The sequence below is a fragment of the Eretmochelys imbricata genome, chromosome 2, assembly GCF_965152235.1.
Source record: "Eretmochelys imbricata isolate rEreImb1 chromosome 2, rEreImb1.hap1, whole genome shotgun sequence".
Lineage (NCBI taxonomy): Eukaryota > Metazoa > Chordata > Testudines > Cheloniidae > Eretmochelys > Eretmochelys imbricata.
The window spans coordinates 146,693,731-146,708,027 of record NC_135573.1 but is presented as its reverse complement, the minus strand read 5'-3'; the positions used below and the strand labels follow the sequence as shown (position 1 = coordinate 146,708,027).

Below are 14,297 nucleotides of genomic sequence, written 5' to 3'. Positions count from 1 at the left end.
CATGATTTGCGCAGCCAGGCAGATCCAGGAAAAATGTCAACACCAAGAGGAGCTGTATATGGCCTTTATCAATTTGACCAAAGCCTTCAACTCTGTCAACCATGAGGCTCTGTAGAAAATCATGTCAAAGTTTACTCATGTAAAAAGATATCCCCTTCAACAATCCTGTTGTGGGTACAAAGTGGAGAGGAAAAGGGTGGTCAGTGTAACTGGACTAATGGTCACTTACTATACACAGACAGCACACAAACTGCTTTGTGAAGGGCAAAGCACAGCAAGAAAAAAAGGCAATTTGAGAGTCAGAGCAAAGATTGATAAATCTGTGCTAGAGTTATTCACATGGATATGAGGACCAGTTCCATGAACGGCAAGGTAGTGTGAGCTCCTATGTATCTGTGGAGGGAAATCATGTATTTCCCCCATAATATGACTGCAAGGTTTGAAAAATTGGTTTCTGAAATGTTTCAGACATCCAACCGAGGATTGGGGAAAGTAAGTCTTAAAATTGGTATCTCTGCTAGATTTCCAAAACTTTACTTTGGGTTTGGCAACTATCAGGATAGGAAATATAGCTATCTCTCCCTTACTTTCATGTGTCATCCCTTTGTTACCATTATATGCCTAGGACTGTTTTTTAGGCATTAAATTGGAAGAATTTAAATTGTGGCTAGTGTATAACTACAATAATCTTCCCTGTTTATCCACCATTTTGAGTCTGTACCTGACATATGGCTCAGCCAAACAACATGTAGACTGACCGAGGCACTTCAATCTTAACTAGGAACAGCAGCTCATGCATCAAAAGGGAGAAAAGAGTTAAGGAAAAAGTCAAGATTTGGAAGCCAAGATGGATTTAAAAAAAAACAAAAAGATATCCTTTAGGAATTATTTTGGGGAAGTTCTATGACCTGCATCATACAGGAGGTCAGACTAGATGATCACAGTGGTCCCTCCTCGTCTTAGAATCTATGAAAGTTTGGAAATTACAGAACAACCAGATTAGAAGTGCTGGGCCTGGCAGCTGTTGATAATGTCAGGAAGGTAGGGAAAACTGAAGGCAGAGCAGAGTGAGAAATGGCAAAGCAAGTACAAAAGGGGATACTTCCACTCCGCTCGCTTACCAAAACACTAATGGCAACATTCGTAACAACTCAGAAAACTCTCTCTGGCCTCAAAGCTTGAAAAAACAGCTCCAGTCTGTCCATAGTATAATCAAACCTGCATATCTAGTACAGAAAGTTTTGTCAGTATTCCCCTCCTTCCTGACAAAATCTCAGCTGCCATCTCCACTGCCATGTCTGGATGCTGGGATCCCACGAAGATCTCAGCAACACCACTGACACACTGCAGTGCAGCTCTTCATCCCTCTGATCCACCAGTTTAAGAGAGCAGTTATTTTTCTATTTCACACTGCGTAAGTTGCCTCTGTGCTATCTTGTAGCATTTAGGGCAGCTTGGAAGTGCAAGCACTAAGGATTCTGTGTAGATTACTACAGAATAGATACATTTTCAGCCTCAAGCCAGAGCTGCTATTGTTGTAGGCCTTAAGTCTCTAAAGTATCTCTGTGCTGCTCAAAGTTATACGCCTCTCAGCTAATCATATTTTTATATACTAAAGTCTTGAGAGTGACAGTTCAGCTGGTCCTGATCCTCCTTATCTCCTCAGATGGCCACCAGCAACCAAACACTGGCTTCAGACTAGCTGGCAGTACACCAGTATGATGGTTTTCTCTGAGTAGCACTACTGATAGTAGCACAAAGTTGGAGAGAAAGGTACATGTCTTCTGGCCTGCTAAATCCTTCTGAACTCCACTGCACAAAGCAGTGGTATGACACCTGTCATTGCTGGAAGCAAAATGTGTTATAGACGTACTGTGAGTTCAAATTGTAGTTACTACATCAAGTATCTCTAGTGTAGACAAAACCTCTGGCATAGCTGTAAGATGAAACCACAATACAGAACTTGGGGGGGACCAGAGAAAAAACAATATGTTTCAGTTCAAGGACAAAGTCTAGTTACCTATGTGAAAAGTAAATGTGCTGCCACATCACGTGGCCCAACACTTCAAGCAAAACAGTTGTGCACGTTTGAGTACCCACAGTTAAATGTAATATTGTCAAATAATGTCTTTTTTTTTTTTAAATGTAACTTACCACATCTTTTCTGCTTCTTTTACAACTTCTTTCCCTTCCTGGTTTCACTCCACTTTCCTATTTCAGATCATGATTTATCTTTTCTTGAGCAGTTTCCACTATCATTTTTCTTTTCTTCCCACTCTCATCTTTCCCAACTTCGTGTCCTCTACCTCCTCCCTCGTATTTCCTGTATTTCTTCCTTCCTTCCCTCCCTCCCAGAATCTCCTCCCACCATTCTTATGAACATCTCCTTCTTCGAATCACGCATTTTTCCACCTCACAAACATCCACTCGTATACTGGTGAGCTTTTCAAGCCCTGTCAGCTAGATCTAAGTGTACTCCAGCAACATTCAGACTTAATTCACCAACAGTGAACCTCCACTAAATGCCAGAGCTCTGTGTTGAGTAACGATTCCACAGTGACAAGTTATAGATATCATTAAACCTACTACTCAACGTATGACACAAAAGATGGAGGAAGGAAAGATTTACAGGCAATGCACAGGTGATAAGCCAGCCACCATGCTCCCAAGCTGCTGGGACAAAATGAAACTGCTGGGACTTCTGCCAGGGAAATGTCTCTGGACCCTCACCAGGCTCCATCTTTCCATTAGACTCTGGCTAGAAGATGACTGAATTTGAAGCCTCCCTTTGCCTCTCGTCACAAGCTTTGGCTTCTAGAAAGTAGAAGGAATATTCTCTCCCATCCCAGAGCCCACTAGCTGCTACATAGTTGGATTGGGAGTGCCCTGTTTCACTCCTCAGCTTTCCAGTACTGCAAAAGAATGCATTCAACTTAGCCTCTGTTTTTGAGTCCTACTCTCCAGTGAACAGCTTGAATGCTTGTACCGTACTGTTCAAACTTTACCTAAGCAGCAGCAGGGGGAAATCTATCTGAATTCTGTCAGTTTCACTGATAGGCACAGGTTTTTGAACAGCAGGCAGTGAAATCAGACAACACAACCGTCAGTTATCACCAGTGCGGAAACTTAAGAAAACTAAGCACAGCACCAAAGGGTCTGGAGCTATTTGCATGCAGATTTAGAAATACAGCACTATATTAGTTCACACTTGGATTACATTTGTAATGTTATCTTTTCAATCTTAAGGGATGGACATTCAATTTATTTTAAAATGAGTACTTTTTACATAGTTTACTATTTTCAGTGGACAATAGAACTTTCCAGCCGCGCAGAACAAACATCAGACAGTAACTTTTTTTGAGATGTGAAACTGTCAATTTTTATAAAGTAAAACAACATGACCAAACTTTTAATACACTGACAACCACATTTTAAATGTTCAATAGCTCATGACCTTACAGGTTTAGAAACTCCTTGGTAGACTAGTACAAAAAGCTTCCAAACCAGTAAGCTTTTTACTGATTTTTCAGATTAGATGATAATAATAATAATCCCTTTCGAGCTTGAATCTATGATTCTAGGACAAAGAAAAATAAAAGTTTTCAGCAGCTGGGTTTTTCATAAGGTAATCAGAAATAATAAATATTTTTTAATGTAGTTGCAGTTCCTCCCCATCAAACCTTATAAAGGAGACACAGGTAAGAATTAACCTTCAACTACAATTCATAAAACAAGACAAATCATATTTTGTATCTTTACAAAAATCACACCCATCCCCAATTCCAAACTACAAATTGAAAATTTTGAATTAACTTCAAGCTTTAATTTAAAATTTTAATATATAATGTTCACAACATATCATACTCTATTGTTAATTGCTTTTATTATTAAAAGTTATAGTACCCCTTATAATAAAAAAATTACATTTAATTAAAAGGAAAAGAAGTGCCATTTTTAATTTAATTGTGATACTAATCAAAGTATATACTCATTCATAAACCAAATTTTTTTAGTAAAAAAGGGAAGCATCAGAGAAGGGGGTCGGCTAATGAACAGGTATAGAGAGGGAGAGGTGGGACACACCCCTTCCCCCCAACAGAAGGGGCAAGGAGAGGCAGCACAGCCAGCAAAGGCAGAAGGGAGGAGGCGGGGCCAGAGTCTCTCTGCTTCTGGCAACGATGCTCTCCCCCCAGCCTCCAAAGCAGCTGCAGCTCTGGGGCTGGCAGAGTGCGGCCGCATCGCCCAGCCCAGCCCGCCAAAGCAGGCTGCAGCTGCGCCACCCAGTCTATGAGAGCAGCTCCAGCCAGGCCAGAGACATTCTTCCCTGGCCCGCCCCAGCTAAGGTGGGAAGGGATGGGATGGGGAGACTGTGGGGGTCCCGGACTAGGGGTGGGGTCGTGTGGGGGGTGGTCACAGGGGTTACTCCCCGACCCCCAGCTTCTCTCCCCCCGCCCCCCAAAATTTCCCCACCAGTTGCTGTCCCAGCCCATCAGGGTAAGCTGTCGGTGGGCTGGGACACTTTGTTTACTTAGGCTTACCTCCATGCCTGCAGATGCTCGGGGTAAACAAACAGTCTCAGCCCACCAGCGGCTTATCCTGATGGCCCAGGAGCCAAAGTTTGCCAATCCCTGAATTATAGGGTCGGCTTATAAATGGGTCATAAAAATTTTCCATTTTTACTTATCCATCTTGGGGGGAGCGGGGCGGTGTCAGTTTATAAACAAACCTGCTTATGATCGAGTATATATGGTAATTGAGACAAAGTCATCAGGCCAGGTGTGAAAATGCAGAGTTTCTTCCCCACAGCAAGGAGTTATGTTTTATTTTAGTTGTTCATAATGCAAAATTCCTAATGGGAAAATTTTATTCAGCTTGTAGATTTTAAAAGATTGGATAAAATATTTTTGTATATAAACTTCCCTAGAAAAAGGTTTATTTTCCCTGATTTTCATATCTGTACTGCCTGCAAAGTATCCCACATATGAAGAAATATTCAGTTATGTGTTTTACTTTCTATATTTGCAGTAACATACTTTCAGAAAGTACATTCTCCCCATAGAATGATGTTGTTTTGGAATTTTTGTTTTTGCTGATACTCCTTTTGATACTGTTTGGAGGAAAAACTGCTAACTCATTTTGTAAGTTAAACACAAGTGTAATAAGGAAATGTTCAATATATACATATTAAACAGAAAACAAAAGTTATTCCATATTTTGGTTGACGTTAAGGCTATGGTGTGATTTTTGTGATGATATAATACAAGAAAAAAACAGTTGAAGTTCAATCCCTAATTTTGTGTTTCTTGAACCTTAAAGTTTGATGGAGATAAACCACAACTCAAGTTAAAAAACCTTTTGTTTCTGAATTTTCTTAAATTTTTAAGTAGAAAAAAGTATTAGTCATATAGAACACAAAACACATATTCCTTTATCTGCAAGGTATATTTTATTATTAGAATCATTTTGTAGGTCACTGCTTTGTAGTACCTAAAGTTCACAAAAGAGAGCGTTACTCACCTTGTGTAATAACTCTGGTTCTTCTAGATGTGTGTTCCTAAGGGTTCACCACACTAAGTGTATTCACGCCCTACGCCTCAGAACAAAGATTTTAGATAGCAATGTTTGTTCAACCTGAAGATGTTCTCTCCCAGTCTTGTGCCCTGCATCAGGGCTACATAACGCCACATGGGCAAACCATCCTCAGTTCCTTCTTTACTGCAGAGCTCATTGGTAAGAACTAGAAAGAGGGGAGGAGGGCAGGTAGTGGAGCACAAACAGAGACACGTATCTAAGAACCACAGTTACTGACAAGGTAAGTAACCCTCTCTTCTTCAAGTAAAGTCCCTATGGCCACTCCACTCTAGGTGACTCTGTACCCCTAATGGAGTGGTGGAGCTTCAGTCGAGTCTAGTATTGAGGATAAGACAGTGTAGCCAAATATGGCATTGGATGCGGAGTTATGGGTGACTGCACAATGTTCAGCAAATATATGAGCAGATGTCCAAGTCACTGCTCTGCATATTTTTGTGACCAGAATGTTCTTGACGAAGGCTATGGAAGTGGAGAGAGATCTCGTGGAGTGAATTTGAAGTCCAGAAAAAGAATGAAGGTCATGAGCGAGGTAGCAATAGGTAATGCAATCCGATATCCACCTAGAGAGTCTTTGTTTAGAGATTGAGGATCCCTTAGATCTGTCTGCAATGGGAAGAAATAGTCTAGGAGATTTCCTGAAGGTCTTAGTTCTACCCAAATAGAAAGCTAGGGCTCTCCTGACATCCAGTGTCGCCTCCCTTTTGTTCCAGTGCAGTTTTGGAAAAAAAAAAGCTGGGAGGTGGATAAACTGGTTTATATAGAAATCTGAAATCAGTAGGAACTTGGGGTGTGGTTATAATGTAACCTTATATTTGAAAAAGATTGTAAATAGGGGTATGCCACTAGAGCCCCTCTCTTTCCTGCTCTCCAAGCAGACGTAATGGCCACTAGGAATGCAGATTTCATAGAGAGGTGTACAAGAAAGCCTGTGGCCATGGGTTCGAAGTGAGGCCACATAAAGCACCTAAGCACAAGTCTGAGATGCTATGCCACAGTGAGACATCTGATTTGTGGGAAGAGGTTACTCACACCCTTCAGAAATCTTATTGTAGGATAGGCGAACACAAAATAACCATCTATCTTATGATGAAAGGCGGTGATGGCTGCAAGATGCACTTTTATGCAGCTTAGAGATAATTCTGACATTTTTAGTTGTAGGCTGTAATGTAGCACAAGTGTAGTAGAGAGGATATAGGAGTAATGTGCCTCAAGTCACACGAGAGCTGGAATCTCTTCTTCTTTTGAATATATGTGTGATGAGTAGTTTCCTGCTATGTAACAGCACAATCTTTATATCCTCAGAGCAGGTCATTTCCAAGATTTAAAACCATTGAGGAGCCATGCCTTGGGTCGGAGAACCTGTATATTGGATGGATCTGGCCAGCATCCTGAAAGAGGAGATGAGGAACAAGCTGGAGAGTGATTGGCGGACAAATGTTTGTCTTGCCCAGATGAGAGCTATAAGTGCTCTTTCTTCTTATCTTAAACAGGACCTTGGATATCAGAGGAACTGGCAGAAAGTCACAGAAGAGACTTGTGCTCCGTTGTAGGAGAAAGGCATCTCTGAGAGAGTGATGACCCAGGCTAGCCCTGGCGCAGAACTGGAAGCACTCCTTTTTCTTGGTTGTGGTGAATAAATCTATCTTTGGGACTCCCCAACATAGAAATATGCTGTGGAGAATGGAGGGTCTATTTCCCATTCATGAGCCTGAGAAAAATTCTCTTGGAGAGCATCCACTGTAGCGTTCTGTATGCCTGGGAGGTAAGCTGCTGAGATGTTGATGCGGTGGCAAATGCACCAGTTCCAGAGTTTCACTGCCTTGCCACACAGGAAAGGTGATCTTGCTCCTCCCTCACGGTTTATGTGAAACCTATCTATCTCTATATGCTTGCCCCTGATGAGCAGCAAGAAACATGAGCAGGCATTAGTAAGTTGACATGTAGTGTGAATTTGAGAGGGGAACATTTGCCTTGAATAGCGTGGGTGTCCATGTGGGCTTCCCATCCAAATAGGGATGCATCTGTTGTCAGTATTAATGTTGGGGGTGGTTGAGTGAAGGGAACCCCTGCACAGATACTGTGAGGGTCTTTCCACCAGTCAAGGGAGTTTTTCCACAGATGGGGGCATCAACAGAAGTTTGTTTCAGCTGTGTTTGCTTGGTACGTATGCTGTTCTGAGCCATCCTTGAAGGCAGTTCATGTGAAGTCTTGAATGATTTATTACAAAAGTGCCTGCTGACATATGTCCCAGTAGATGAAGACTGTTTCTGGCAGAGGTCTTATGGCTGGCCTGGATCGTTGAGATTAAGTTGGCTAAGGTGTTGAATCTTTGTGATGGAAGGCAGGCTTTGGCTGCTACCACTTCTAGGTAGGCTCCTATGAATTCCAGATGTTGTCCTGCACTACTGTGGACTTGTGGACATTTACCTATAGTCCCAGCTGAAGGAATAAGTCCATGGTCTTTTTTGTGGCCCTCAAAGTGTCGAAGGAGAGTGCTTAGAGCAGGCAATTGTCTAGATATGAGAATATCATAATCGCTTTTGTGCAAAGGTGTGGGGCTACCACAGAAAGGACCTTTGAGAACACTCTTGGTGCAGATGATAGACCAATGGGAGCATCTTGTATTGAAAGTGGTCGTGCACCAGATCGAACTGTAGAAACTTTCTATGGGATGGATGGATCGCGATATGCATAAGCATCTTATATGTTGAGGGCCAAGAACCAGTCCCCTTGGTCCAGAGATGGGATTATTGTTGCAAGAGTAACCATCTTGAAGCTTTGTATCTTTACAGATCTCGAGTGATTTTAGATCCAGAATGGGTCTCCAACCACCGTTCTTTTTCGGTATCAGGAAGAACTTGGCGTAGAAGTCCTTCCCTATGTGCGAGTGGGAACTGGTTCTACAGACTAGTGTTATACATGGCTAGAAAGGGTTAAACATTCTGCAAAATAAATGACCCTCAAAAGACATGTGGGAAGATAATGTCTGTGTTATTGTATATTTAGCAGCGTGGATAAAAATAAATTATTTTAAAAATGGGATTTTTTTAAATTTAAATCAGGTTTTTTCCTCAAAAATCAATCTAAAAATAGTTTTAATTAACATACATTATAGTTCAAAGATGTCTCATCATGGAATAGGGATTATAAATTCTAATTCTATAGTATGAGACAATATATTCATGTAATGTTTAAGAAAAGTTTTGTAAATGAGTTCCAGTAGTTCATGGATTAGGGACCCAATCTTATGGAGTTTCAGGGGCTTCTGAAAAGATTATGTAGGTTAATCTTTCTATCTACCCAATGGGACTCAGTGCTCACTCTGGAAGATACCATCAGAGATGCTCAGTTTTGCAGTTCTCAAACTGTGGATTTGTGTCTCCACAGATAACATGCTTGTTAACAGCAAAAATGTTTTAAAATAAATAAATAAATAAATACATAGAGGAGAGAAACAACAACGTTATTGTCCCTCTGCAAATTTGTGTACACAGAGTCAATCCCTTACCTCTCTCTAAAAGTGCAAAGTTTCAAAAAGTTCAATGAATAGAAGATTGTTTGGGGCTGAACAGATCTGGACAGGAAGTCTGGAGATAAATGTGAGAAGGGAGTAGGCACTAGAAACAAAAGTGAAACTGTTTGAACAGCATATTTCAGGAGTCTTGAGGTCTTTTCTGAGTGTAGCCTTCATTGATCTGAGATCTACCATACCATTCTCTAACTAGAAGGGAAAACCTATAACAGCAGCAGGCTGTAAAGAAGACCCAGTTTGGGAGTATTTTAATGAAGTTCCTCTACCTATGGGTAAAAACAGGCATGTGTCAAAATGAAAACAGCGCAGCAAAGAGATGCAAGGCCTAGCTGCCCGAGTGAAACAACATCATGAGAAGTGTACCTTCACAGGAGGCAGCTGAGTTGGAAAGGAACATGTCTGAACATGCAGGATCTTCAGGTTTGTAAACTTTTTTATTTCATACTTCTTTCTCAAGGATTGCCTGTCTTCCTTCTAGACTATTCTTGAATTCTCATGTTTGAGCAAAAAATATAGTTGTTACTCTATGGTACTATCATTTTAGCTACAGTTGTGATAAAAAAAAGCTGAAATAGGCAGATCTTCCTTTTACAATTTCACCTTTAAAGCAGTACTGAGTGTCAGCGAATACAATGAGTAATACCAAATGAGCAGTATGGTAATAATAATTAAATAACTACATTAACTTATTTTGTTTAGGAGAATCCATCCTCAACATACAGGATTCTGAAGACTATCCACCTTCACGATCACCGTAATTTTATATAGGTTTCAGAATAGCAACCGTGTTAGTCTGTATTCGCAAAAAGGAGTACTAGTGGCACCTTACAGACTAACCAATTTATTTGAGCATAAGCTGTAGCTCACGAAAGCTTATGCTCAAATAAACTGGTTAGTCTCTAAGGTGTCACTAGTACTCCTTATTTTATATAGTTTCAGAGTTATCTGCCAATGATAGTGTTTCAGTCACATTATGTATGTCACATAGCTACAGTATATCACCTGTAGCAAAAAGAATTAAAAAATCTCCATGATCCAGAAACAACCATAGATAAATTTGTGATAAGAACCAGCAGATTACAAAAAGAGGTAACTGGGTAGTAATTTCAGGTTTCAAAATTCTGAACATAATAATTCATTACCATAACAAATTCATGTATTTGTTTGCAGACAGAGCTAGCAGAACCTGATGACCTTCTACAGTCACTAGGACCTCTTCCCCAGAGGAGCATATGAGAAGTTAAAAAAATGATTTCACAAAAAACTAACTAAAAGCCATCTCCAATCATACCAAATTACAAGAGCTTTTGACCACCCCCAATCAGGTTTCAGACCAACACAACACTGGAACAATATCAGTTGTACTAGCTAATCCCTTTGTTCACTGACAGGAAGAGGACAGGAGTTATCATATGATATTGAACAAAAACGGCCCCAGGACCAACCCTTGGGGCACTCCGCTTGATACCGGCTGCCAAGTAGACATGGAGCCATTGATCACTACCCATTGAGCCTGACAATCTAGCCAGCTTTCTGTCCAGTTTATAGTCCAGCTTAAAGATTTTAATATTTTGAGCTTTACCTCCATCACCAGAGTCTTTTATTTTTTATGACCGTAGGAAACCAACCTAACTACTTACGTGCAACATAATATTAAAAACATAAAGGGAGAGAAATAACAACTAATATTTTCAGAATATACAATATAACTCTTCCATAGAAAGCTCAAAAATAACACCTAACACGAAATAAAATAAACTCACCCCACACATCCATAGGTTGCAAGACCAGAAGGAACCATTGTAATCATCTAGTCTAACCTCCAGTATAACATAGGCAACAGAATGTTGATAAAATTCCTAGAGCATATCTTTTAGAAAAGCATCCAATCTTTATTTAAAAGTTGTCAGTGAAGGAGAATCAACACTAACCATTGTAACAATTCCCCTCACTGTTAAAAATATACACCTTATTTCCAGTCTGAAGTTGTCTAGCTTCAACTTCAGCCATTGGATTTTGTTACACCCGTCTCTACCACATCAAAAAGCCCAAGCTGCAAAGCAGTACTCCTGAGGGAATTTTGCACCAAAAAATCAAAAATTATGCACACCATATTTTAAAATTCTGCAAATTTTATATGTCAATAAATAAATGTGGCTTCAGCATGGCAGTGGGGAGCATAGGCCACTGGCTGTATTTAGGTGGGAGAACACCAGAAGCCCCAAGGTACAGGGACTTGGCAGTGAGCCTGCCCCAGAAACACCCTGGGCCTGCCCCAGAAGTGGTTGGGCTGGCTCAGCCCAGCAGGTTCCAAGTGCAGAGGGGCTTAGTGTGGGGGGATACAGATGTGGGGTGAGAGATTTCTGCGTGGGGCAATCTGAGTGCAGGCAGCTCAGTGGGAGATCTGGATGTACAGGGGCTCGTTGGGGGGTTCTGGGTGCAGGAGCAATGGGATGCTCCATGGGATCCAGATGAAGGTGGTTGGGGCTTAGCGGGGGGGGGGGGCGGGAGGGGAAGGTGGCGGGTGGCTGGATGTGGGGAGATGGGGCCCAGTAGGGGGTCCAGGTGCTGGGGGAGTAGGGCTTGATGGGGTGGGGGTCCTGGTGCAGCTGCTTGGGGATCAGTGGGATGGGGGGTCTGGGCTCATTGGAGGGGTCCAAGTGTAGGGCTTGTCACGGTAAGGGTTCGATGGGCCTGCTGAAGGAGGGAGCCCCAGCTGTTGCCTAGGAGATGCCACATGCTGGGCTCCCGCTTCCCTGTGCAATTCTCCTATCCTCTTTCCTTCTCCATTCCCCTCCCCCATTCCACCCCTCCCCATCCCTTCCCTTTACCCCCTCACCCAGCCCCACCACCCACACTCATGGTTGCACTGAAAACAGGAAGGCTCCCAGGATACAAAAGGGGAGCACCACTGGCACTAGGACCTAAGAGGTGGCGTTCAGCTGCAGAGTCAGCAGCAGCCTCTTTCAGCTTAGCAGTTCTGCGCTTGCAGAAATGAGGGGGGGCAGTGGCATGTAACCCCATGCCTCGCCTCTGTTGGGGGAGCAACCCCTGAAAAAAACCTGCACCCATGGTTGTTCCCTCCCCCCCCAGCACGGGTTCCCTTTGCTTCCCTATTGTTTTCTGCAGGGAAGCACAGGAATTTGGGGGAGGAGGTTGTACATTTTCTGCAGGCATGCAGAATCCCCCTAGGAGTAAAAGTGGAGAGCTAGGCCCAGTCCCATGGGTCAGGATCTCCTGCTGTGTGGTAAGGATGAGTCAGTCTCCCTCTGCAATACAACCCCCGCCCCCCAACCTCTGCCCCACCCCCCAGGGCCTGCTCCTTCCACCCACCACCTCACACACATACACTCCCTCATATAGATAAAATTCCCAGATAATAAAACAAATATTTAAAAATGAATTTTAGTGGCCTTCACTAATACCTCACTACTTACTAGATTAGAAACAAATGTTTATCCCATCACGAAGAGGGACTGTCTTATGCACCAAGGTTGCTGTAAGAATAAGGACATCTGAAGATTCCGGACTTTGAAATACTCAGTTTTATAATTGTGTTCCTAAACTTTTGCATTTGTTTGTCTTTGCTTATGTTACATGGTGAAATCATGCTTTGTGCCCACCGATAAGATTTTGCAATACAGCAAAATTACAGTTAATTCAACTTTGAAAAAACTCACTTTTCCCCCAACTTGACTACAATTTTTTATTAGGAAAAAAATTGCTGGCAGGAGCTGTGAAGCGAGCTCAGAGGCGTAGAAATTGCTCTAGGAGACCAAATCACTGATCCCCTAATGCTTTCCCAGGAACATTTCTCTCCCGGCGCCGGGGCGCAAGGCCCGGTGGGGGAGAAGAGCCCTGCCAGGAGCAGGCTGCTGCTCGCACAGACCTGGGGAGGCGGCTTCGCTGGTGCCCGCGCGGACAAACCACCCCTGCCATGAGCTCGCGCAGCGCACAGGGCCGCGTGCCGGCCAATCTGGGTTCCCGCGCCGTCAGCGGGGCTGGTTCTGCCCCCAGACCCCGCAACGGGCAGGCTCTAAAGACAGACAGGCAGGCAGGTCCCCGAGCCGAAGTCCCGTCCCCAGCCCTTCCCCGGGGAGCGCCGTCACAGCCAAGACCCGGAAAGCCCTACCTGAGCCCGTCCGCGCCTCCGCCATGCCGGCCCCGCGCACGCGCCTAACCAAACGCCGTCCCACTCCCGGCCAAGGGAACTCTCGGCGCCACGTAGGCCACACCCACAACCCGGGGAGGAGGCAGGGCCAAGAGCGCGCGGCAGGGGCCTGGCCTGGCGTAGCTCTGAGACGGGAGCGCGCTGTCCTGGAGCCAGTTGTAGTGTAGGAAACGTGCTAACTGTAGCAGTTACTGATACGTAATGGATTGTAAGAAACTGCTATGGTAAAAAAAACTGCTATCTGATAGCAGTTTGTCCCCTGCACTCTTTTGTTGTCCCCCGCACTCATGGCAGGACAAAGTTATCTAGACCATCCTTGACACGTGTTTGTCCAACCTGCTCTTAAAAATCTCCACTGATGGAGATTCCCTTCCCTAGGCAATTTATTCCAGTGCTTAACCACCCTGACAGGAAGTTTTTCTTAAACCTCCCTTGCTGCAATTTAAGCCCATTGCTTCTTGTCCTATTCTCAGAGGTTAAAGGGAACAATTCTTCTCCCTCTTCCTTGTGACAACCTTTTATGTACTTGAAAATGGTTATTATGTTTCAGTCTTCCCTCATAAGGTCTAGAAAACTTGACCTTTAATCATTTTTATTGCTCTTCTCTGGACTTTCTCCAGTTTCTCCACATCTTTCCTGAAATGTGGTGCCCAGAGCTGAAAACAATACTCCAGCTAAGGCCTAATCATGGCTTGCTTAGGACACTCCTGCTAATACAGCCCAGAATGACATTCCCTTTATTTGCAGCAGAATTACACTGTTGACTCATATTTAGCTTGTGGTCCACTATGACCCCCAGATCGCTTTCCACAGTACTCCTTCCTAGGAAGTCATTTCCTATTTTGTATGCGTGCAACTGATTGTTCCTTCCTAAATGGAGTACTTTGCATTTGTCCTTATTGAATTCCATCTTATTAACTTCAGACCATTTCTCCAGTTTGTCCAGATCATTTTGAATTTTAACCCTATCCTCCAAAGCACTTGCAATCCCTCTCAGCTTGG

The 14,297-nt window shown here is 43.1% G+C and overlaps 1 protein-coding gene across 6 annotated transcripts in view; it reads right to left on the bottom strand.

The window, feature by feature from the left end:
- Positions 1–13,342, bottom strand: part of NFX1 (nuclear transcription factor, X-box binding 1) — a 231,236-nt gene extending 217,894 nt beyond the window's left edge. For 2 of the 6 annotated variants that reach the window (XR_013345235.1, XM_077810831.1), the window contains exon 1: positions 13,257–13,342. Coding sequence is in view for 4 of the 6 variants with exons in the window: in XM_077810831.1 (XP_077666957.1) it covers positions 13,257–13,281 (25 nt within the window). In the remaining 2 variants the exon portion in view is untranslated. The remainder of the gene's footprint in view (positions 1–13,256) is intronic. The other 4 variants (XM_077810830.1, XM_077810829.1, XR_013345236.1 and 1 more) reach the window with 3 other exon arrangements.
- Between the last annotated feature and the right edge of the window lie 955 nt (positions 13,343–14,297).